This window comes from Neodiprion fabricii, chromosome 5, assembly GCF_021155785.1.
Source record: "Neodiprion fabricii isolate iyNeoFabr1 chromosome 5, iyNeoFabr1.1, whole genome shotgun sequence".
Lineage (NCBI taxonomy): Eukaryota > Metazoa > Arthropoda > Insecta > Hymenoptera > Diprionidae > Neodiprion > Neodiprion fabricii.
In genome coordinates, this window is record NC_060243.1 from 23,421,692 (window position 1) to 23,444,108 (window position 22,417).

At 38.1% G+C, this 22,417-nt stretch overlaps 3 protein-coding genes, 2 long non-coding RNA genes and 2 other non-coding genes across 12 annotated transcripts; 2 read left to right on the forward strand and 5 right to left on the reverse strand.

Moving 5' to 3' along the window:
* Window positions 1-1,452: 1,452 nt before the first annotated feature.
* Window positions 1,453-2,992, reverse strand: LOC124183837. Its single transcript, XR_006871064.1, has 3 exons — window positions 2,612-2,992; window positions 2,391-2,476; window positions 1,453-2,180 (listed from the first exon to the last, which is right to left on the reverse strand). It is a non-coding gene; the product is annotated as an uncharacterized LOC124183837 (long non-coding RNA).
* Window positions 2,958-11,329, forward strand: LOC124183834 (phospholipase A1-like). Of its 5 annotated transcripts, XM_046572903.1 has the most exons (8): window positions 2,958-3,105; window positions 3,252-3,348; window positions 3,881-4,031; window positions 4,132-4,259; window positions 4,739-5,046; window positions 5,123-5,225; window positions 5,305-5,432; window positions 5,526-6,129. In XM_046572903.1, exons 1-8 carry the CDS (start codon window positions 3,036-3,038, stop codon window positions 5,540-5,542), a joined length of 1,002 nt encoding a protein of 333 aa, XP_046428859.1. In that variant the 5' UTR covers window positions 2,958-3,035; the 3' UTR covers window positions 5,543-6,129. The 5 variants fall into 5 exon arrangements, with proteins under 5 accessions (XP_046428859.1, XP_046428856.1, XP_046428860.1 ...); XM_046572900.1 differs by lacking the exons at window positions 5,123-5,225; window positions 5,305-5,432; window positions 5,526-6,129 and adding exons at window positions 10,895-10,997; window positions 11,077-11,329; XM_046572904.1 differs by lacking the exon at window positions 5,123-5,225.
* Window positions 6,639-7,553, reverse strand: LOC124183838. The gene is made up of 2 exons (XR_006871065.1): window positions 7,140-7,553; window positions 6,639-7,066 (listed from the first exon to the last, which is right to left on the reverse strand). It is a non-coding gene; the product is annotated as an uncharacterized LOC124183838 (long non-coding RNA).
* On the forward strand, window positions 9,853-10,871 carry LOC124183836 (phospholipase A1 2-like). Its single transcript, XM_046572907.1, has 2 exons — window positions 9,853-10,012; window positions 10,511-10,871. Exons 1-2 carry the CDS (start codon window positions 9,897-9,899, stop codon window positions 10,863-10,865), a joined length of 471 nt encoding a protein of 156 aa, XP_046428863.1. The 5' UTR covers window positions 9,853-9,896; the 3' UTR covers window positions 10,866-10,871.
* A 329-nt stretch (window positions 11,330-11,658) lies between the features above and the next one.
* On the reverse strand, window positions 11,659-18,212 carry LOC124183833. 2 transcript variants are annotated; one of them, XM_046572899.1, is made up of 9 exons: window positions 18,115-18,212; window positions 17,791-18,048; window positions 16,633-17,094; window positions 14,919-15,091; window positions 14,018-14,245; window positions 13,724-13,907; window positions 13,264-13,475; window positions 12,920-13,153; window positions 11,659-12,846 (listed from the first exon to the last, which is right to left on the reverse strand). In XM_046572899.1, exons 2-9 carry the CDS (start codon window positions 17,973-17,975, stop codon window positions 12,680-12,682), a joined length of 1,845 nt encoding a protein of 614 aa, XP_046428855.1. In that variant the 5' UTR covers window positions 17,976-18,048; window positions 18,115-18,212; the 3' UTR covers window positions 11,659-12,679. The 2 variants fall into 2 exon arrangements, with proteins under 2 accessions (XP_046428855.1, XP_046428854.1); XM_046572898.1 differs by having other exon boundaries at window positions 17,791-18,212.
* Window positions 15,486-15,604, reverse strand: LOC124184106. The gene has a single exon (XR_006871134.1). It is a non-coding gene; the product is annotated as a 5S ribosomal RNA (ribosomal RNA).
* LOC124184104 lies at window positions 15,802-15,920 on the reverse strand. Its single transcript, XR_006871132.1, has one exon. It is a non-coding gene; the product is annotated as a 5S ribosomal RNA (ribosomal RNA).
* Window positions 18,213-22,417: the final 4,205 nt, after the last annotated feature.

Sequence of the window (22,417 nt, forward strand, 5' to 3'; positions counted from 1 at the left end):
CGTAATTTTGCGAGAAAAATCGATTGGGCGCAGTCCCAATACGCTGCGATGAACGCATCACAAGATACAGCCAAAAAACCAGAACTTCAATTTTTGACATTTTTCAGCAGGTGCTTTTGCTTTCGCCATTTCTCTCTTGTTGGTGCTACCCTCTTTTCGCTGCGATTTCCGAGTTCCTGAGGGTCCAATTGATCAGATAAGGGTCATTTAAATCGAATCTGAGACCAAAAGTTTTTTGCCCAAAAAAAAAGTAAGGCTAACCCCTTTCCATTCTTGGCGAAAATTTTCGCGATTTTGAAAAGTGCTGGAATTAATTCTTTGGCGCACTATACCGACGTAATTTTGCGAGAAAAATCGATTGGGCGCAGTCCCAATACGCTGCGATGAACGCATCACAAGATACAGCCAAAAAACCAGAACTTCAATTTTCGACATTTTTCAGCAGGTGCTGTTTCTTTCGCCATTTCTCTCCTGTCGGTGCTACGCTCTTTTCGCTGCGATTTCCGAGTTCCTGAGGGTCCAATTGATCAGATAAGGGTCATTTAAATCAAATCTGAGACCAAAAGTTTTTTGCCCAAAAAAAAAGTAAGGCTAACCCCTTTCCATTTTTGGCGAAAATTTTCGCGATTTTGAAAAGTGCTGGAGTTAATTCTTAGGCGCACTATACTGACGTAATTTTGCGAGAAAAATCGATTGGGCGCAGTCCCAATACGCTGCGATGAACGCATCACAAGATACAGCCAAAAGACCAGAACTTCAATTTTCGACATTTTTCAGCAGGTGCTTTTTCTTTCGCCATTTCTCTCCTGTTGGTGCTACGCTCTTCTTGCTGCGATTTCTGAGTTCCTGAGGGTCCAATTGATCAGATAAGGGTCATTTAAATCGAATCTGAGACCAAAAGTTTTTGCCCAAAAAAAAAGTAAGGCTAACCCCTTTCCATTTTTGGCGAAAAATTTCGTGATTTTGAAAAGTGCTGGAATCAATTCTTTGGCGCACTATACCGACGTAATTTTGCGAGAAAAATCGATTGGGCGCAGTTCCAATACGCTGATATCATTCTATGAAGAGTTACAGCCGAAAAACGAAGAATCTCATTCGCCATTTCTCTCCTGATGTTTTTATGCTCTTTTTGCTCCGTTTTCGAATTCCTGGGTGTCCAATCAGTTCGAAAAATGTCCCGTAAATTGATTTCGAGACGAAAATGGTTCACAGCTTCAGAAATGGCAAAACAGAAATGCTCACCTCTCTGGCCTTGTTTCAATTTCAATGTGGACTACTTTGAAAAGAGGTTCAAACAATTTGAAATCTCATTATCGACGTCTTTTGATGAAGGAATCCATTGCTCATTTTCCATTACCGCCGCGAACAACGAATCACGAGGCACGACAGATTAACATGAATATCGCAGTGGATGTTCAGAGAGGTGGAAGAGAAAAATCACAAACTCATAGCCACAATGTCCAAGTCATAGTTTATTCAATATGCCCAATATTTTGTACAAGTGTTTAGGTGTGAGTGTATACCAACTACTTATATTAGGTTTAGAATAGTATCATTATAGTTTGTTATACTACGACAATATACTAACGATGATTTCCCCCAAAAGCAGCTCTGGGGCGAAAACAATTCGCCAAGTGCGTTGAAAATGTGTCACCATCCTATATAAAAAAGAATCAAACTGCATACTACAGCCAAGGACATGTCTGATTTCTGGACTTTTATAATTCCTGAGTTATATTCTTTCTCATTTTCATTCTCTTATTATTTTTTGTTGGATACGCTTAGGGTTAGTCTGACCCCAGTGTGATTTCAGAGAGATGTGGAAACCACGTGTCAAGTTTCGAACATGCTCTCATTGTGATTCAACAGACATGTACTTGGCAATGGTATGTGAGTTGATTCTCATTCGATAAAGAATGAGGACACATTTTCAACGTACTTGGCGAAAGGTTTTCGCACCAGAGGTACTGTTTCTGGAGTTATCAGCACGTTTCATACTAATTCTTTCATTACTCGTTCTTATGTATAAATTACTTCTAGTAGACATTGATAACTTCGAAGTACAGAGAATTTTCTAGGATCAAAATCATGATCTTTTTAAAACGGTTTTACCACAAGATCCAGTTGGGTCGAAGATCCTATAGATTGTCCAACCGAGCTCCGCAAGACTACTAGCTCTGCTGTTCATCATAACAATTTAAAGTAGAGTAATAATTATGATTAATTTGTACATTTTTAGTCAGTTCTGAACTTATGACTACGAAACTCATGAATACCACTTTCTTTCACTATGTTATACGAATTGAATCAGTATCCACCAAATGAAATTATTACTGTGACTAGTTATGTTGTTTATTTTGCATGAAACCAATTATTCTCGTGAAACTTACCAATTCGTGTTAAGATCAACACTGCTGACTCGAAGTTGAAAAACTTTACGTTCTTATTGTAACTACCACGTGTTATAGTCGATTGACTGTAACAAAACGGAAACGAATTCCGTGAAGAGAAATTGAATAATCGAGAAGTTATACAAGTCTTATTTTTGCGTTTCAAAAAACACTCCTCGATCAGTATCCAACTGAATTTTGTAGAACCAATGTTTTCTTACCTTTTGGAAAGAATTTCCCAGCCAAGTGAACATCGATTCGAATTTATTCTACAAAGAAAATGAACTCCGTATCTCGATAATTACAAATTCTAATCAGGCTCTTACAATATTGTCGGATAGATATGGCTAATAGTTTCAGTGCGCCACTAGGCTTAGCGCTATGCGTTATATTAGTTGTGCGCACGTTGTATTATCGTGACGCAATATATCAATTACGAAATTTGAAACTGTGACATGATGTTATGCAAGGTAATGAGATATGCGAAATAAAAATTTGTAACACGATGATTATAACTGTTAGCCAGGAAATACACACTTAAATAGTTATTTTTATGACGTGCACCTCGTCAAAGATGCCTTTATATAAGTAGGTAGGTACTATAAAACGACTATTCTATGATATCTATTACCACATGCCTCAAGTATGGCACTATTCAGAGCTTCAGAATGTGGCATTGTATGCGCGATCACTGTTTTCGGCTACATTGTAAACGGTAAGTTGGTCAACGGAACAGTTGTTGGGTAGTGACTTTCAAAACACTGATCAGGTTATATTTTTTGACATTTTACTTAATGATTCCTTATTTTCGCCAAGTTTCGTATTAAACATTGTTTTTCAAAAAACTCTTTTTTGCTGAAGGTATTCTCTGCCAGAGCAACATTACTGAGCTGATATCAGAAATATTCCCCTCATGCGTTTTGGGGGCTAACCAAATCAACTATATCATTTATAACAGGTAGGGTATCAAAAGTCAAAGGCAGGGGTTACAATAGCGTGTACTTGAAGATCAAAAAATGTGTACTCACTTTTCTTCACAATTTTATCACCGTGTGACAATCATGGAAGTTACGACACTGCAGGCAAAGACTGTATATGGACGCCATAGAGGAACCCCTTAGTCTTAGTAATCTTAATTTCTGTCTATCTGATTCCCAGGTTTCTGAACCAACTTCCTCATTCTGGAAAATATTCAGTTGAAATCTATCATGAAATATCATTTTAGTACATTTTAAGTGAAACACTGTCCTTCATTGATCTACATTGCTGCCCTTGCAACGAGTCGTATAAATAGCATTTGATCATAAGCAAAACGTAAGCCATAAGAATGTTGTATACTTGGCACAGGGCTAAGAATCGAATGATCGAAATTCGAATGATTTTAGCGATCTTAGAGGAAGAATTTAGAATTCAGGCATTAATCCCACGCAAGCTGACTATTGACTCTCAGTTCCTCGATAATTTATACCATGGTGAACTTCATTCTACAGAAACAACCTATCGAACGGTGTGACCGTCGATTTGGAGTCCAACAGGTTACCAGTGGAAAGTGATTTACCGGTAGTTTTTCTAGTTCACGGTTTCACTTCCGAAGCGAACAACTCGCGCTACCAAAATCTGTGTCAAGCTTGGCTTAAAAAGGTTGTTCGAAAAAGTCAATTAATAGCGTTACGATACTAGACAAGAAATTAAGGGAGTGAACTTACAGTGACCACCATATGTTGAACTGTCTTATATCTAGTACGACGTTAACATGATTGCTGTTGATTGGAAAGAAGGAGCATGTTCCGGAGGGATTTCGCTTACCCAGTATCTGAGCTACCCCAAATCCATCGAGAACGCCTACGAAGTCGGAGCGAACATCGCGCAGTACGTAATTAATCATTTTATATGGACGAAAATATTTTGTTTGCAAATGTTTTTCGAAATACTCTGATGGTCAGTATATTTTTCTAGCGAGAATCAAACACTGCCCGAAACCGAATTCATTCGTGGCTTATCCTAGACTTGCAATACCAGACCAACTCAGATCTCAACTTAATCAACTTCAGTTTTCAATTTGATTATTTCTCGCCCCTTGGCATTTGTGATTTGCAAGTCAAAGTCTTTCCAAAGGAGTTTCAAATCGTTTGTAAAGGTACATATTATGATAGATAACTGTGGGAAACCCTATCGTGAAGTGAAGACCAATCAGCATTGGGAATTTATCGACTCTTTGCCGAGTAGTTTTCTGACCTCGATTTTGTTTAATTTGTCTAAAGAATGTTAGTTTATTCCTAAATGATTCTATAACTACGCAATTGCACCCTCCGAGAACTATACTTAACACTGTTTGAATTGGTCAACAGGTTCATCGCTAAACTTATAAGGGACTACGGTATTGCCTTGAAGAATATGCTCATGGTTGGGCACAGTCTGGGCGCACACGTGGTTGGATTTGCAGGGAAGGAGTTGCAGAGTAATAATATTGGGACAATTCCTCAGATTATTGCCCTGGACCCAGCAGGACCAGGTTTCTTGACCAGTCCGTGCTCGAACAGAGTTTGCAAGACGGACGCTGACTTTCTTCAGGTATTTCACACCTCGGATGTGGGCATCATCCGGCCTTTGGGAAACGACGATTTTTACTATAATGGCGGGATTTACCAGCCTGGATGTGAGTTACACTGTGTGCTGTATCAACGTGAATATATCTGGAATTAGCGCGGAAATATTCTTGAATGATTCGACAGGTTCAGTGACAAATTTGTCTTGTTCACATGGCAAATCCGTCGACTACTTGACCTACTCATTTGAGGATTCTGGCTGCAATTTAATTGGCAGGAAGTGGGCCTGGTTTGTATCTGGGATAGTAATATGAGCTGGACTTTTTCGAGTGTAAACGACTCGTAATCACTTTCAACTTTGTCCACAGGTTCTTCGGTGTTCCTCCTAAGCCTGAGTGTTCCAACTCCACATGCTCTGTGCCTGGAATATTTGCCTATAAATACCCGGCCAGAGGAGTGTTTTATGTTGACACGACGAACCTGTCATCATCCTGCGGTGAGTATCCACAATGCGTTCGTGCATAGGACTTAGAGAAGCTTTTTTCCACAAGGAACTGGGATTGATTGTCACGGAAAATTTTTGCTGCAGAGACAAATTTCCGATGAAGAAACGTGGAACTCAACTCTTCGTTAACCTTGATGATCTGGCGATGATTCAACGAACGATGTCACGATGGGGGTTTTAATAGTGTACCAATAATTTTAAAATTGAAATGATCAACTAAGCTGCCGCAATATTTTCTTAATCCTAATCAAGAAAATTCTAGATTTCAAGGCTTTGTTTTGTTATACAGCCAGATTTGTATTTATTTTTCATCACCTTCAATTGATTACTTTTCCAGAGTGCCTTTGAAATTTTCTGTGTTTCCTGAAGTTTTTCAATCTTGTGCAGATCCGGAGTGGGGTATTTCTTTCCGAAGTTTCAGTCGCTATCTATAGTTGAAAATGACAGGTTAGTTTTGATTCTAATACATTTTGTTATTATTTGAATGGTTCGTGAGATATAGATTCACAGAGAGTCACGAAAATGGTTGGGTCTGACATAATTTCATGCTGAGACTTTGGTCCAAGAATTTATTACATCATTCAGTAGCCGAAGCCTACTATGCCGATTTTTTAATTGTATGTTTTTACAGAGCACTGTATATTGGCTAAAAATAGAAATGATATCCAAGATATTTTATCGAAACATATTTGTTTGAAGTTTTTTTTATTAACTAAATATGTTTGTAATTACAATTTTTCTACCTGACTTACTTGAACCCAGTAATTCTGTATATTGTCGCAAAAAAGTGCATCTTCTTGTAGGTATAATTAGAAAATCTGAAAAAAATTCACAGCGACTACTTTCGAATAATACTAAAATATTTGTGGCCAATTATAAGCGACGTTCGAGCAGGTCCGAAAAAAATCCCCGATCTGATGGAGAATGATTTATAAGCCAGATCGGGATTCAATTGCGATCCGTGACAATCTAAATTTGATATCTAGCATATCGTTACAGGCCTGCAGGTGAATTCGTTGGTGAACGTTTAAAACGTACGGCAACAATTTATCACCTTGTCACGGCATAAAATAATGTAATTGTATCGTACGTGTAACTGTCGTCACGCTTATATTTACGATTACAATATAGTTCTAGAATAAGAAGCTTACAACACTACTTGTGGAACAGATTATACGACGATTTTTTTCATTTTTACGCTGGTGATACTGTTTTTGACGGTTTCGTAACCACAATAAAGTCGAACCGTGTATTTATGGTGCTCTTCAAAAATAAGATAATTTTAGACGTTAAAGTTGAACGCTATCGATCTAATAATACGATTCACTTACTTGTAAGTGGCATTCACATTGCAGCCCTGAGTTGAATATTCCATCGATTCTTCGAACATGTGATTAGTACGAAAGAGAAGTCAAGGCTATGAAAGGCGTGAATATTTTTCCGTATTGTCGTTAATACCTAATACCCTTCTATCTCCTTTTTGCGTTGACGAGTCGATTTTTGAGCATCGTACAACTCTTTCAGGAAAACCAATCCGCTTATCGCGAGTCCAATCGCCAGAATGTAAAACGTTCCCTGCACCTGGCCAACTGTCATCTTCACTGGATCGTGGGTCACTAAGTTGTCTGTGGAGCAGCATTAAACTCTTGTCGATAATATTGAAAATAGTGAGCATCGTTGTCACGCAAGTTTAATTACCGCTGTGAACAGCCAACTGAGTACGTATATCAAAGTGCTGTTGAACGACGTCGGTTCGCCAGTAAGAATGGATTTTTGATGCCTGAGTCTCCAGTATTTTCGACTCCTCAGCATTGATAATTGAGTAGAGCCAGAACTCGTGATTTGCTGCCTATGAAATTCCACTGGTCGTTAATTCCATCACTGTATCCATCGGCGCTTTGAATCTGAAATATAATAATTTTAATAATCAGACAGTATAAAGAGATTCTCGGTCTTTCGAAAATTGAAATTTAGAGTATAGCGATTTGGAAAATTAATAAACGATGTGTTTTATCGTTTCATGCTCGGTTCCTCTCCAAAACGTCAGGTTACAAACACTTGGAGTATCACCTCGACGCTGATTCCGACGCTGGTCTACAGGATTGCTATAATACCATGGTTTACAACCAAATGCACGTATACATTTACTCGCCTAGGTATCGTCATAGCAGATGCTAGGCTGCTTCCGTAAGCAGTAGCAAGCAGCAACGACACGACTAGGAGAGTCATTGCTAGGGCGGCCCACGAAGGTCTGTCGGGTTCCTTGACAAGGCCCTGCAGCAGCATCACTCCAAGCACCGTCAGCACGATCTCGCTCAGGTTCACTTTGGAAGAATCTGCACAAAACCATATTTTCATATAACGCCGGACCCAATTTCTTATTCGAGTAAAATCACCGCGATAACTCGATGATATACACTTCGCGTTGAGTTGTTCTTGCACTTACTCTCGAATCTTACGAAGCTTTCACCCCGTATTACTATTCCAGTGAAAGCAATGGATACGAATGTCATGGTTATGAAGGTGGCCCAGAGTGACGGGGCGAATGGAAAGATCGGCGACAACCATTGCGGGATCCGTTTTGGTTCAGGGACAAAGCACGCCATTCCCGCACGATAAGAAGGCACGGTAAAATCCAGGAAACGAAACTCGTGGTGCCAGGACCACAAGGCAGCTGGAAAACAGAAGAAAAATATAGGCATGTGTATATGGGGCATTTTTGGTCATTTAAGACTGCAAGTCACGACCCTCGGATCGTTCTCAAATTCATTCTCCTGTTCTTAATACATACGTTACATGACATCATGAAATAAAACAGTTTACAAAGTCTTAAGTTACAATAAAAAGATAAATAAATAAATAAAAACTTCCTGGTAATCGTATGGGTAGAGAAATCACAGTTTACTTTATTTGATCATTATAACATTCAAACACGAAATTTTTGGCGGCTAAAACAGGCATGGATTCAGTTTGAATGATGCGAGAGAATGAATTCTAAAGAAAAAGAGAAACATAAAAAATTAAGAAGAGTGAAAGGGAGCTCAAGCATAATCAGAAGTAAAGATCCCTAGTGTCGTGATTTTACAGCTCGTGTTCTCATCCAGACAAAGATATGGGGGATATAATTCGTAACACGATAATTTCAACAGTTAACCTGGAAATACACACTCACATGGTTATTTTTATGAAGCACGGCTCGTCGAGAATGCCTTTATATAAGCAGGTAGGTACTATGAAACGACTATTTAATGATATCTATTACCACATGCCTCAAGTATGACCATTTCTGTGCTGGGCACCTCGTTAAGGATGCCTTTATATAAGTAGGTAGGTACTATGAAATGACTATTTTATAATATCTACTACCACATTCCTCAAGTATGGCCCGATTCAGAGCTTCAAAAAGTGCCGTCGTATTCGCAGTGACTGTTTTCGGCTCCATGGTAAGCGGTAAGTCGATCAATGAGACAATAACTGGGTAACTACTTCCAGAGCATGGATAATGTTTCATTTTTGCTCTTTTTCTTAACGATTTCTTATTTTTTACCGAGCTTTATACCAAAAATTGTTGTTCAAGAAACTTTTTTTTCCTCAAGGTATTCTCTGCCAGAGCAATGTTACTAAACTGATATCAGGAATAGTCCCCTCATGCGTAATAGGAGCTAACCACATAAAATATATCATTTATAACAGGTACGGTATCAAAGGTCAAAGACAGGAGTTACAATAGCATGTAGTTAAAGATCAGAAACTGCGTATTCACTTTGCTTCATAACTTAATCACCGTGTGACGATTATGGAAGTTAGACAGTTGGTCTGACTTCTGAACCAACCTCCTTATCCTGGAAAATATTCTACGGAAATGAGGTATGCAACATCATTTCAGCATATTTGAAATGATACACTGTCGTCAAGTGTAGGAGGTTGATAAAATCAGAGCACGCACCACTTAATCTATATCGCTGCACCTGCAGCGAGTCATATGAATAACATTTCATTGCGCGCAAGACGTAAACCACGAAAAAGTTCTGTATTATATTTTGGCACAGGGCTGAGAATCAAATATTCGATGTCTGAATGATTTTAGTAATTTTAGATGAAGAATTTAAAGTTCAGGCATTAATCCCACGCAAGCTGACTATTGACCCTCATTTCCTCGATGATTTATACCATGGTGAACTTCATTCTCCAGAAACAACCCAACGAACGGTGTGATCGTCGATCTGAAATCTAAAAGGTTACCAGTGGAAAGTGGTCTACCGGTAGTTTTTCTAGTTCACGGGTTCACTTCCGAAGCGAACAACTCGCGCTACCGAAATCTGAGGCATACTTGGCTTGAAAAGGTTGTTCCAAGAAGTCAATTAATAGCATTGCGATACTAGGCAAGAAATTAAGGAACTGAATTTACAGTGACCACCATATGTTGAACTGTCTTATATCTAGTACGACGTTAACATGATTGCTGTTGATTGGAAAGAAGGAGCATGTTCCGGAGGGATTTCGCTTACCCAGTATCTGAGCTACCCCAAATCCATCGAGAACGCCTACGAAGTCGGAGCGAACATCGCGCAGTACGTAATTAATTACTTTAGTATGGATGAAAATATTTTAGTGCAAATGTTTTTCGAAATACTCTGATGGTTAGTGTATTTTTCTTTGTTTTCGACTGAAAATTGTTTCCGAACTTCCAGCGAGAAGCAACCATTGACCGAAACCGAATTCATTCGTTGCTTATCCTATACTGCACTACCAGACCAACTCAGAACTTAACTTAATCACCTTCGATTTCCAATTTAATTATTTCTCATGCCTAAGCATTTGTTCTTTCCGAACCAAAGTCTTTCGAAAGACGTTTCATATCGTTTATAAAAATATTCGATGACTCTGGAAAACCCTGTTAGGAAGTGAAGACCAATCTTAGTTAAACATGGTTCTTTATCGATTAGCTTTCAGATCTCGATTTTGTTTATCTTGTCCAAAGAATGTTAGTTCGTTCCTGAATGATTTCATCATTACGCAATTGCACCCTCCGAGAACTATTCTCTAACACTGTTTGAATTGGTCGACAGATTCATCGCTAAACTTATAAGGTACTATAGTATTGCCTTGAAGAATATGCTCATGGTTGGGCACAGTCTGGGCGCACACGTGGTTGGATTTGCAGGGAAAGAGTTGCAGAGAAAAAAGATTGGGACGATTCCTCAGATTATTGCCCTGGACCCAGCAGGACCAGGTTTCTTGACCAGTCCGTGCTCGAACAGAGTTTGCAAGACGGACGCTGACTTTCTTCAGGTATTTCACACCTCGGATCTGGGCATCATCTGGCCTTTGGGAAACGACGATTTTTACTTTAATGGCGGGCATGTTCAGCCTAGATGTGAGTTACACTATGTGCTGTATCAACGTGAACATACCTTGAATTAGCGCGGAAATATTCTTGAATGATTCGGCAGGTTCACTGACAAATTTGTCTTGTTCACATGGCAAATCGGTCGACTACTTGACCTACTCGTTCGAGGATTCTGGCTGCAATTTTATTGGCAGGAAGTGGATCTGGTTTGTATCAAGGACAATAATACGTGCTGGAATTCTTTCAGCGTAAACGGCTCGTGATCATTTTCAATTTTTGACACAGGTTAACCGATACTCCTCCAAAGCTTGAGTGTTCTAACTCCACGTGCTCTGTACCGGGAATAAATGCCTATAAATACCCAGCCAGAGGATCGTTTTATGTTGACACAATGAATTTGACGTCATCTTGCCGTGAGTACCCAAAATGCGTTCGTCTACCTGATTTGGAAGAACAGTTTTTCCCAAAAGAAGTGGGCTTCGTTATCGCCGCGGCTTCTGGTACAGAGAAGAACTTCCGATGAGGAAACGTGGAAATCGACTATTCGTTAACGTTGGTGATCCGGCGATGGTCCAACGGACAATGTCACGACGCAGGTCTTAATATTGTGCTAAGAATTTTAAAACAAAAATTATCAATCAAGCTGCCACAGTCTTTTCTTAATTTCAATCGAGGAATTTCCAGATTTCAATGCTTTGTTTTGCTATACAGCCAGATTTGTTTTTATTTTTTATCACCTTTAATTTATTATTTTGCAAGAGTATTTTCGAAATTTTCTTAACTTCCCGTAATTTTCAAATTTTGTCACAAATCGGAGTATTAAGTTTCAGTGAAAAATCGCTATCTACAGTAAAAAACACCCACTTATTTTTATTTCTAATATCTGTATATTTTTCCTATTTGAATGGTTGCGAAAGGTGTATTCACAAAGAGTCACGCAAGTGACTTCACATTATGCTGATAAAAAGTTCTTATTCATAACATTACAAAGTTCAGTGAATAACAACATTCGTTTGTGATTACAAATTTTCTGCCTGACCTGCTCGAACTAAGTAATATTACGAATTATAACATATAAATTCATTTCCTTGTAGGTGTGATGAATAAATCTGAAAAAATTCACAATAACTACTTCCAAACATGTAGTACTAAAATATTTATGGCCAATGATAAGCGATATCCGAACAAATCCAAAATAAAGTCCCCGATCTGTTGGAGAATGCCTCACAAGCCAAATCGGAACTAAATTGCGATCCATGACAATCTAACTTTGATATTGAGTATGTTGTTACTAGCCTGCAAATCAAGTCGTTAGTGAACGTTTGAAATGCACGGCAAAAATTTATCACGTCGCCACGGCATAAAAGCAATGTAATTTTATGGTACGTGTAACCGTCGTCACGCTTGTACTAATTATTATAACGATATAGTTTTGTCACACATAAGTATTAGCGCAGCAAGCGGTGCACATGATTACAATATAGTACTAGAATAAAATGAACCAGTTGGAAAATAGAGTGTGTAGCACTAGTAAACGTATGAATTTTCGAGTGATACTGAACAGAATGATGAAAAGTCTACAGCAATACTCGTGCAACACATTATACGACCATTCTTTTTATATCTTTCCATTTGTGATACTGTTTTTAATGGTTTCGTAACCACATTAAACTCGAACGTGTATTTGTGGTGCTCTCCAAGAAAGAGATCATTTCAGACGCTAAAATTGAACGCTATCGGTCTAATGATACGATTCGCAAACTTTTACTTGTGAATATCATTCACATTCGTACGGTTGAGTATTCCATCAATTCTTCCAAACATGTGCATAGTACAAAAAAAAATTAGGGCTACAAAAGTGACTATTTTTCCGTATTGTCGTTAATACCTAATACCCTTCTATCTCCTTTTTCCGTTGACGAGTCGATTTTTGTGCATCGTACAACTCTTTCAGGAAAACCAATCCGCTTATCGCGAGTCCAATCGCCAGAATGTAAAACGTTCCCTGCACCTGGCCAACTGTCATTTTCACTGGATCGTGGGTCACTAAGTTGTCTGTGGAGCAGCATTAAACTCTTGTCGATAACATTGAAAATAGTGAGCATCGTTGTCATGCAAGTTTAATTACCGCTGTGAACAGCCAACTGAGTACGTATATCAAGGTGCTGTTGAACGACGTCGGTTCCCCAGTAAGAAGGGATTCCTGACGCCTGAATCTCAAGTATACGCCGAGTATACCACTGCGTGTACGGTGAACTTTTTCGCAGCATTGCTACACAATATTCGAAATTAATGTCGGTTCTCATCATGTGCATTTTCTCAATAGCATCACTGCTGAGGTAGTCTTGGATGCTGTAAAGACCTACGAATAAGTAATTACTGTGATTATAACCAGTGTTTTACGAACCATCATCCTCTGCAAGGTATCGCTTTTGATCAACTTGAAAAAAGAATTCTCCGATTGGTTCTTACCACCAGGAAGTCGCTCGATTGGAAAGGCCCAATCATTTTTGGCAGCATTTCTGGCCAGTTCCGCTGGAGTTAGCACACGAAAGTTTTTTACCAGGGTCCGCATTTCCGGCTCCTCGGCATTGATGATTGAGTAGAGCCAGGACTCGTGATTTCCTGCCCATGAAATCCCACTCGCCGCTAATTCCTTTGCTGTATCTATCGGTGCTTTGAATCTAAGATAAAATAAGTTCGATAATCAAACAGAATAAAGAGATTTTCGGTCTTTCGAATAGTTAAATTTGAAATATAGTGGTTTGGAAAATTAATAATCGATGTGTCTTATCGTTCCATGCTCGGTTCCTCTCCAAAACGTCAGGTTACAAACACTTGAAGTATCACCTCGACGCTGATTCCGACGCTGGTCTACAGGATTGCTATAATACCATGGTTTACAACCAAATGCACGTATACATTTACTCGCCTAGGTATCGTCATAGCAGATGCTAGGCTGCTTCCGTAAGCAGTAGCAAGCAGCAACGACACGACTAGGAGAGTCATTGCCAGGGCGGCCCACGAAGGTCTGTCGGGTTCCTTGACAAGGCCCTGCAGCAGCATCACTCCAAGCACCGTCAGCACGATCTCGCTCAGGTTCACTTTGGAAGAATCTGCACAAAACCATATTTTCATATAACGCCGGACCCAACTTCTTATTCGAGTAAAATCACTGCGATAACTCGATGATATACACGTCGCGTTGAGTTGTTCTTGCACTTACTCTCGAACCTTACGAAGCTTTCACCCCGTATTACTATTCCAGTGAAAGCAATGGATACGAATATCATGGTTATGAAGGTGGCCCAGAGTGATGGGGCGAATGGAAAGATCGGCGACAACCATTGCGGGATCCGTTTTGGTTCAGGGACAAAGCACGCCATTCCCGCACGATAAGAAGGCGCGGTAAAATCCAGGAAACGAAACTCGTGGTGCCAGGACCACAAGGCAGCTGGAAAACAGAAGAAAAATATAGGCATGTGTATATGGGGCATTTTTGGTCATTTAAGACTGCAGATCACGACCCTTGGATCGTTCTCAACTTCATTCTCCTGTTCTTAATACATACGTTACATGACATCACGAAATAATACTATTTACAAAGTCTTACGTTGCAACAAAAAAAAAAGCGTGTGAAAAGTCATTTGACAGCTCGAGCCGTTATGCAGACAAAGAATTTTTGTAGTGACACAATTTTTGTAGTCAGGCACGGCAGGTAGACCTGATTCCTAACGAGCAATATGACGAAAATCGTTCTGGAAAAGTAGGTAAAAATTCCGTCTTTAATCTATGAAATTAATTTCCAACAAATATTACGATATTAGTCGCTGACGCTTCACCACTAATTATTATTAGTCATCGTACCAACGGAAAAAAAGTGCAATTGATAGCAATCCTTGCTTTTTTCAACTTCCACGACTACATCAAAAAGCTTTATTTCTGCTAAAGTTAATCATGAGATACTAATGAATATGTAATATTTAATGGGACCTGATTATTAGCAATTACAGGTTTTGTAATCTAAAATGTTGAGAAACGCTCCAGACAAGATTTATTGATTAAAAAATGCAGGTGATATCAGCGCAGAAACTGTTCATCAATGACTGTGATAAATTGATCATTACCTATTCCCACGTCGGCTTTGTCCTCGACTAAGTTTCCAAGAACTCCATTTCCGGTGAGGTTTTCGTTGATGACACCCCACAAGTCCTCGTTGTCGACGACCGGTTTCAAAGAGCAGTTGTGGAGTTTTGCAAATTCCACGGCAAATCGCCATTCGGCACCATCAAATCGGTAGCTACGACAGTTTCCAACAACAATGCCCATGGAAAAGAAAGGATGATACACAATGACAAATGCGTTAAGATTGTCTGAATCACAACAAAAAACTTCAGGTACTAATTTTGTCTGACCTCGCAGTTTTGGTCCCAAATAAGCCTTTAGCGAATATCGTAGAAAAATTGGAATATTCGAGAAATAGGTATCTCTATGACTATGGTTACATATTTTTAGAACGAAAATCTGGAAAAAGCTGAAACGGTTCAGACTTTCAAATACAGATTTGAAAATCAGGAATTGCGCTGAAAAAAATATCAATGTTAGCTGCAGAAATAAATGACAGTATGAAAAGTCATTCTGTATTCTGAAGGTACATAGATTTGATAAATTTTAGGGATGACTGAAAAAAATAATGCCAACGGCACGCGGTGTTCCCAAGCGGTCACCCATCCAAGTACTGACCGCGCCCAATGTTGCTTAACTTCGGTGATCGGACGAGAACCGGTGCTTTCAACGTGGTATGGCCGTTGCCGAGGGAGAATGATCTTTGTTTGTTGACAACATTCAGAAAGTGCATAAGACCTTTAGGATCATCGTTATAGAAGAATGTTAATGCCTAAAACGTCCATGAATTCGTGGAAAAAAATAAGTACATGTGGGACAAATCGGGGAGAACGCTTTAAAAAAAAATGACGATGTCAAAATTGTGAAAATGACTTTAGAAAATAATGCCAACGGCACGCGGTGTTCCCAAGCGGTCACCCATCCAAGTACTGACCGCGCCCAATGTTGCTTAACTTCGGTGATCGGACGAGAACCGGTGCTTTCAACATGGTATGGCCGTTGCCGAAAGAAAAGGTTTTTTACTTCATCAACTTGGTCAAAAAATATGAAAAATATCACGGATGTCCCCGAAACAGAGCCTTACGACTAATGTTTATAATTTCCCATAGGCGTTTTCCCTAAAGTCTATTGTAAGTTGATCTCCGTAAAGTTGCCGAGAGAAGCGTTTGAAGCTATACGGAATCGTCTATGTTCGCATGAAATGAATAAGAAAAGCTTGACGGCATATAAAACTCTTCGAAATAAACAGCCCTATCTATCTCATAATCGTTTAGAGATTTTAGGGAATCCTTATTTCTTGTGATGATTCCAGTCCAAAGATTTCCACTTTCTAAATTCGAAAAATGAAAATGATCAAGCGTCTTTGTATTACAATTTCGTCGTACCTCGCCGTCATTAATCGATGACGAAAAGTCGATTGAAAATCGATTTTATTACATATTGTAGAGCGTTAGAAGGAGTATTATTAGAACAGTCGTGAAATCATGGTTCGTGTGTGCTCAACTATTGGCTTTGAATATTTGGTTTCAACGTCACGTTAGTTGCATTTCCTCTAGCCGGTAACAAGTCAAAGAAAAGAGCACTTTGCGATAGCAAGTCAAAAAATCAGTAGACAGAAAATCCAGAGTTAAATGATTCTTATTGATAGTCAAATTCAAGCGGTTATATTCGAACTGCGGAGTCATCGCTCGAGTAGCATAAAATCATTTCACTCACTTTTCGCCTTCGTTATCGATCATGACATTATATGGTGGATAGTCGAACGCTGCAATTCTCAGAATTTTTCTCTCAAGGTTTCTGACCTTGTCCGGAAAAAGATTCGCCGCAAGCTTGACTTTTCTGTTTTCCACTTCATACGTGTCCAGAAGAATTTCCTGTCCACCCACATCGTCTGGGCCGGAAAAGCGATGCGTGAACAGATCCACGTCACCGGTCCGATTATTCGGAACGGCAAAAATTACGTCGGTAACATGCTGCACAGATTCTCCGTGTAAAATTGATTGGAAATCGAAATTACCGGTATCGAGGACCTCCGACTGCAGCCACGTAGAGCTTTCGCTGATCTGGACGATTGTTGGTAGAAAAATAAATCTGCGCTGGGTTCTTGATATCACGTGAACAAACGTTTTCTCTATAAGCCGAAACTGTGTCTCAGGATTTTCGGCCTGCACGAGGTATCTATGCAAATTTAAACAATAACCTTCTTCACCACTGGTATCTTCAATCTTTTCTAGAGAAGCTAGACAGTTTATACGTTTTTTTTTTTTTTTTTCTCGAAATCGATCCTCGCTGGAAAAAGTTACGTTAGTTACCATTGACTTATCAATTGAACTCCAATTTTGACACGTAATGAATCCAATGGCGCTGAATTTCATCGTCGGGATTGGGAATGACTTGTTTTTATAATGAGCAATGACTAATGGGCTTGCTGATAAAAATTATATTGTGGTTCCAGAGGTTGAGTTCAATTTCATTTAGAACTATATTCCACACAAGAGAGCCAAGTTTTGTACGTTAATAAGCTGTCGTCTAAGCCTTGGCTTGTGGTTTCAATACCATTACATTTGACCGATTACGAATTACGTGCCATAATATTTATAGTCATCCTGTTTAGATAGTGTACAACAATCGTGTCACATTGAAATCTTGAACGGAACAATCGTTAAGTCAATTGCCGAGGAGCTGATTGCTTCAAAACTTTGCTTTGGAATGAAATCGTTCACAATTGTGTTGACAGCACAACATCGCCATTGATTCTTTACACGTTCCATCTCGCAATTAAAGGTAAATCAAAAATGGACGCATCACGATGAAGCGAATCGTTACTCGTGAATGATGACCAACGTAACTATTCACAACAATGAGATTACGTACCCGGTGCACCCTAATTCGAGGACCGGCGCTAAAACGTCTTTCTTGTAACGCTCTTCGGAAGTCAAGCTCGCGTTTGTCAAACTCTCTGCACTTTTCTGACTATAAGCGCTCACGTAGACTGCCGGAACAGAACCGGATGCCACGTATCCACTCGCCGAAATTATAACCACGCAACGATCGTTCATGTAAGTTTCAATCAAGGTGTCCGCAATCTCGTTCAACCGATCCGGAGTTACAATTTCAATTGCGATTGACGCGCTATAAACGAGTGCAATTTGAAACAGCAGAACCGTTAACATGATGGGATCGCGACAAAAGGCTTACTGTGACACGGTTGGAAAAGAAGAGTAATGACACAATCCAGTTTCAGACACAGATTGAGAAATGGGTGGACGTTTATGAAACGTACAGACGAAAGCTGGACTTGGTGAACTGCGAATTTGCAAAAGCAACGAACTCCTTATATACCTAAACCCTTTGCGTGCGCAGACCACGCCATTTGACAAGTCGATAAAATTCATACACGTGACTTTGTAAAAGTAAGACGAACCAACGGAAACACAAAAGACCGTTCGAACACAACTTTGATTTGCAATTCACTTCTGAATAAGTCATAAGCGGTGAGAAGATAGCGATAGTGAATCGTTAAAAAGTAGGACAGGTTGAGCGAATGAGTATATACCGCCATATTTGTTTAATGGTTTTACGTATTTATTACCTTAAATCAACACATCAATTTTTATTTCCTCCAATAGATCATTAAATTGAACGAGTTCTGAGGGAGTTTAAGTTTGCACTAGATTTGCTGCACTAAAGTAATCCGTCAGAGTTACGCGATAAATATGATTAGGTAATCGCTGCAAAAATGTGAGGATCGATCGTCGGAAAGACCGATCGTTGATCGACACCCGCAGTGCGGATGTGCAAATTTAGACACTTTGAGCGGTGTATCTTCAAGTAAACTTTGGATCACGGTCTGAAAAGACACCGGATTATTACTGCATGGAGTATACTCTGTCAATAAATACGTTTGTTCTGCTTGTTAACATACGATGTACAGTTGCATCATGGTGAAATAGTTACAATACGCTAGGTTTGCGTAGGAAGGTTACGGTGAAGAAACGTTATGAATTATCTATCACTGTCTCAATTGTGTCAAAATCTTAATATTGAAAACCGAGGTCATTTATTATACATGGTATCGTTTTTCACGTTATCGAATTTTCTTATATCAATTTTTTCCGTATCTTTGACTACGAATATATTACTGTAGCAAATTTTCTTTACAACGGCGTGAAAAGGGTGAAATATTCGGTAAGAAACTCGTTTCATTCAAAAACGGTATCCGCGTCGAGAGAGAACAAGTGAGACGATACCGCCACAGTCGAAGTATGACGATAAGAAAAATAAAATTTAACAACCTACAGACTGTGATCGTTTTAATTTATTACAGGGATGAAAAATAGCGTTGAATTGGTCGGACACGACAACAAATCAGTAAACATATTGGCTTTCTTATAGAGTGATTTTCTTTCTTTCAATATTGAACCGGGATATTTAATCTGAATATCGGTTTGTTTGTGATTCAAATTAAAAATAAGGATGCTGCGAGCGATATTTCATTTCATACTACGAACTACAACTCAGAGTGTATAATAATTACAATATTTTATGAAATATCGATTAAAAAAGACATTGAGGAAAGCATCTTGTACAGCTTGTGTATATTTATAGATATATGTATGTATTTTTATATATATATATGTATATGTGTGTTTGACGTTATCACTTTTATGCCCGACAACATAAACAATGTACCTTTGCCTTCTTACTTTCTCTCTCTCTCTCTCTCTCTCTCTCTCTCTCTCTCTCTCACTCACTCTTTTCAATTAGTATACACTCGTATGTTTGTTTATCTGTATACAGTATATATATATTAGGGTAGTCCTTAAAGAGGTCATTTTGGAATTTTACCGGCTCGCCTACCAAATCGTCCAAGATAATAATAATAATAAAAAAAAAAAAAAACTCCCTATTTTTTGAAATTTCCATCCCAACATTACGCCGTGTCCCAAAGAGGGTGGATTTCCCCATTCGCCCCTCTCACGGGCACATTTGATTTCGACGAAACTCGGTACTCTATAGTGAAAGTAGAAATTAGAAAGTAGAAATTCTATAGTGACCTTTTTAAGGATCATCCTAATGTACAATAATGTACATGTATACGTATGTACGTATATTTATATAATATGTAATATGCTTGCGTGTAGTCGCATGTGCGTACACAGCACGTGTACACATATTAAGGAAATATTCACTATGAATCTTGAATATTTATGTACACACATCAAAGGGTCCTGCAATGCACGCGATTTCGCGTCCCTGCATCACAGTTTAAATTGCACTTGTTCTTCGGTAGAATATATATATATATATATATGTATATATGTAGTATATATATATATAGTCCTTGTTAATCCTATTATTTATATTATTACAATGATTATAATTAGTAACCGCATCGGTATTACCGTTGTTACGCATATCACCGGAACAATTATAACAATCGGTAATCACATTATACATATATATACTAGAGTGTTTCAAAAAAACCGACTATTTTTTTTTTTTCGAAGAACTTTGAAAAATCTTCCGAGTGTCCCTCAAAAATGACCTCGGTAAAATATGAGCTCTTAATATTGATATTTAGAGGTGGCGATTCTCAATTTTCTATTTCCCATTTAAATAACATGGGAAAAATTTTTTTTTAAATTTAGAATTTTATTGCTCGAAAACGAATCAGTGTAAAGATATAAACAAAACATATTCTTGTAGGAAATTTTACGCTCTACAAAAAAGATCCGAATGAAGATTTGCGTAAGGTAAGTCGTTTCGGAGTTATCAGGCCTCAAACATCGAACCGTTTGAAATAATGATGTTATTAATTTATAAATGCTACAAAACTGACTCATATCGTTGATTAATGAAATTTATTAATTAATATTTCATTGGAAGTCTATAATTTTAATTTTAAAATCAATAATGTTGTGTATTTAAGTGATATGAGTCAGTTTTGTAGCATTTATAAATTAATAACATCGTTATTTCAAGCGGTTCGATGTTTGAGGCCTGATAACTCTGAAGCGACTTACCTTACGCAAATCTTTATTCAGACCTTTTTTGCAGAGCGTAAAATTTCCTACAAGAATATGTTTTGTTTATATCTTCACACTGATTCGTTTTCGAGCAATAAAATTCTAAATTTAAAAAAAAGTTTTTCCCATGTTATTTAAATGGGAAATAGAAAATTGAGAATCGCCACCTCTAAATATCAATATTAAGAGCTCATATTTTACCGAGGTCATTTTTGAGGGACACTCGGAAGATTTTTCAATGTTCTTCGAAAAAAAAAAAAAAATAGTCGGTTTTTTTTTAAACACTCTAGTATATATACATATATATTTACTTACAATTTTTATACGTAACATATGTATATGTATAATTATACCGATGTAAAGATGTACAGACTGTGTGACAGGTGTAAAATATGGCAAATGGTGTAAAATATGTACTATGTAATTATTATTATTTTGCTCCTATCATCAATCATCATAATCGTTACAACTTCAAATTTTATTCTCGTTTTGTTATTATTAACGCTATTTTCATTCTTCCGGCTGTCATTATTGTATTAGTATCGATTATTTCATAACAATTATTACCATTATTATCATTACTATTCTTATTGTTGTTGTTGTTATTATTGTTTTCACTATCGTCATTATTATTATTATTATTATTATTATCAAAATTGTTGTTCGTTAGTGTTTTCATCGCGCTAATCATCGTCATATCAAACACTATCTGCGCTTCTTCCTGCCAATTCTTACAACAACGGAGCAGCGGTATACACGCTGTGTATTGTTATAAATGGATGCACAGTACGATCGTAAGTCATCCATTCTACAATCTAATTACGGTATCTGTTGTTTATTTGTTTACCGAGCATAATAGTACGTCTATTTGAAAGAAGGTTTTGCCAACCTTCGATTAATCCTGTGTTACCACTCAGTGACTCTGTTCGATACGATGTACGACGAAGAGAAAACATTAGTGATTCAATTTTCTGGTTTCAGTTCTTCTTCGCTAGTCAAATTTTCATAATTTTTTCACGAAATCCTTCTTCGCGCTGAGCAGAACAACTTCTTGCCTCAGAATTTTCTTCAACGTTAGTATCGTATCGCCAGATGAGATTTTATTCCCAAGATTGTTTCGAATCCACGCCACTGGTACGAAAAATCTTGCACAATTGAAACAGATTGTAATGAATTCCGAGTTCTAATATTTGCGTCGTTCACTCGGACATAATGGTTAATAAATTAATTTTCTATATACTATTGTATGTTATACAATATTACACAGAAAAATCATGCAACCCGAGACTTTTAATTTCAGACGCGATGTTGTTGAAGAAAATTTTGAGATGCGACATTGTTACAGCGATACGATATGATCGATAAAATAATTCATTCTATCGCTCTTATACGTTCGTCACTGTGAGTGTACGCGTGGTAGATATATACAAGTGTCTATACATTAGTTCCATAATTAATCGTATACTTATCAG

Excerpts from the sequence above, each read along its gene's own strand:
- LOC124183836 (XM_046572907.1), top strand. The coding sequence starts at position 9,897 with ATGATTGCTGTTGATTGGAAAGAAGGAGCATGTTCCGGAGGGATTTCG. Across the intron at positions 10,013-10,510 it reads GTCGGAGCGAACATCGCGCA|ATTCATCGCTAAACTTATAA; the intron begins GTACGTAATTAA and ends ATTGGTCGACAG.
- LOC124183834 (XM_046572900.1), top strand. The coding sequence starts at position 3,036 with ATGGCACTATTCAGAGCTTCAGAATGTGGCATTGTATGCGCGATCACT. Across the intron at positions 3,349-3,880 it reads AACTATATCATTTATAACAG|AAACAACCTATCGAACGGTG; the intron begins GTAGGGTATCAA and ends TTCATTCTACAG. Across the intron at positions 10,998-11,076 it reads ATTGGCAGGAAGTGGATCTG|GTTAACCGATACTCCTCCAA; the intron begins GTTTGTATCAAG and ends TTTTTGACACAG.
- LOC124183833 (XM_046572898.1), bottom strand. The coding sequence starts at position 18,089 with ATGTTAACGGTTCTGCTGTTTCAAATTGCACTCGTTTATAGCGCGTCA. Across the intron at positions 13,476-13,723 it reads TCTGCTATGACGATACCTAG|ATTCAAAGCACCGATAGATA; the intron begins GCGAGTAAATGT and ends ATTTTATCTTAG. Across the intron at positions 13,154-13,263 it reads AATCGAGCGACTTCCTGGTG|GTCTTTACAGCATCCAAGAC; the intron begins GTAAGAACCAAT and ends ACTTATTCGTAG.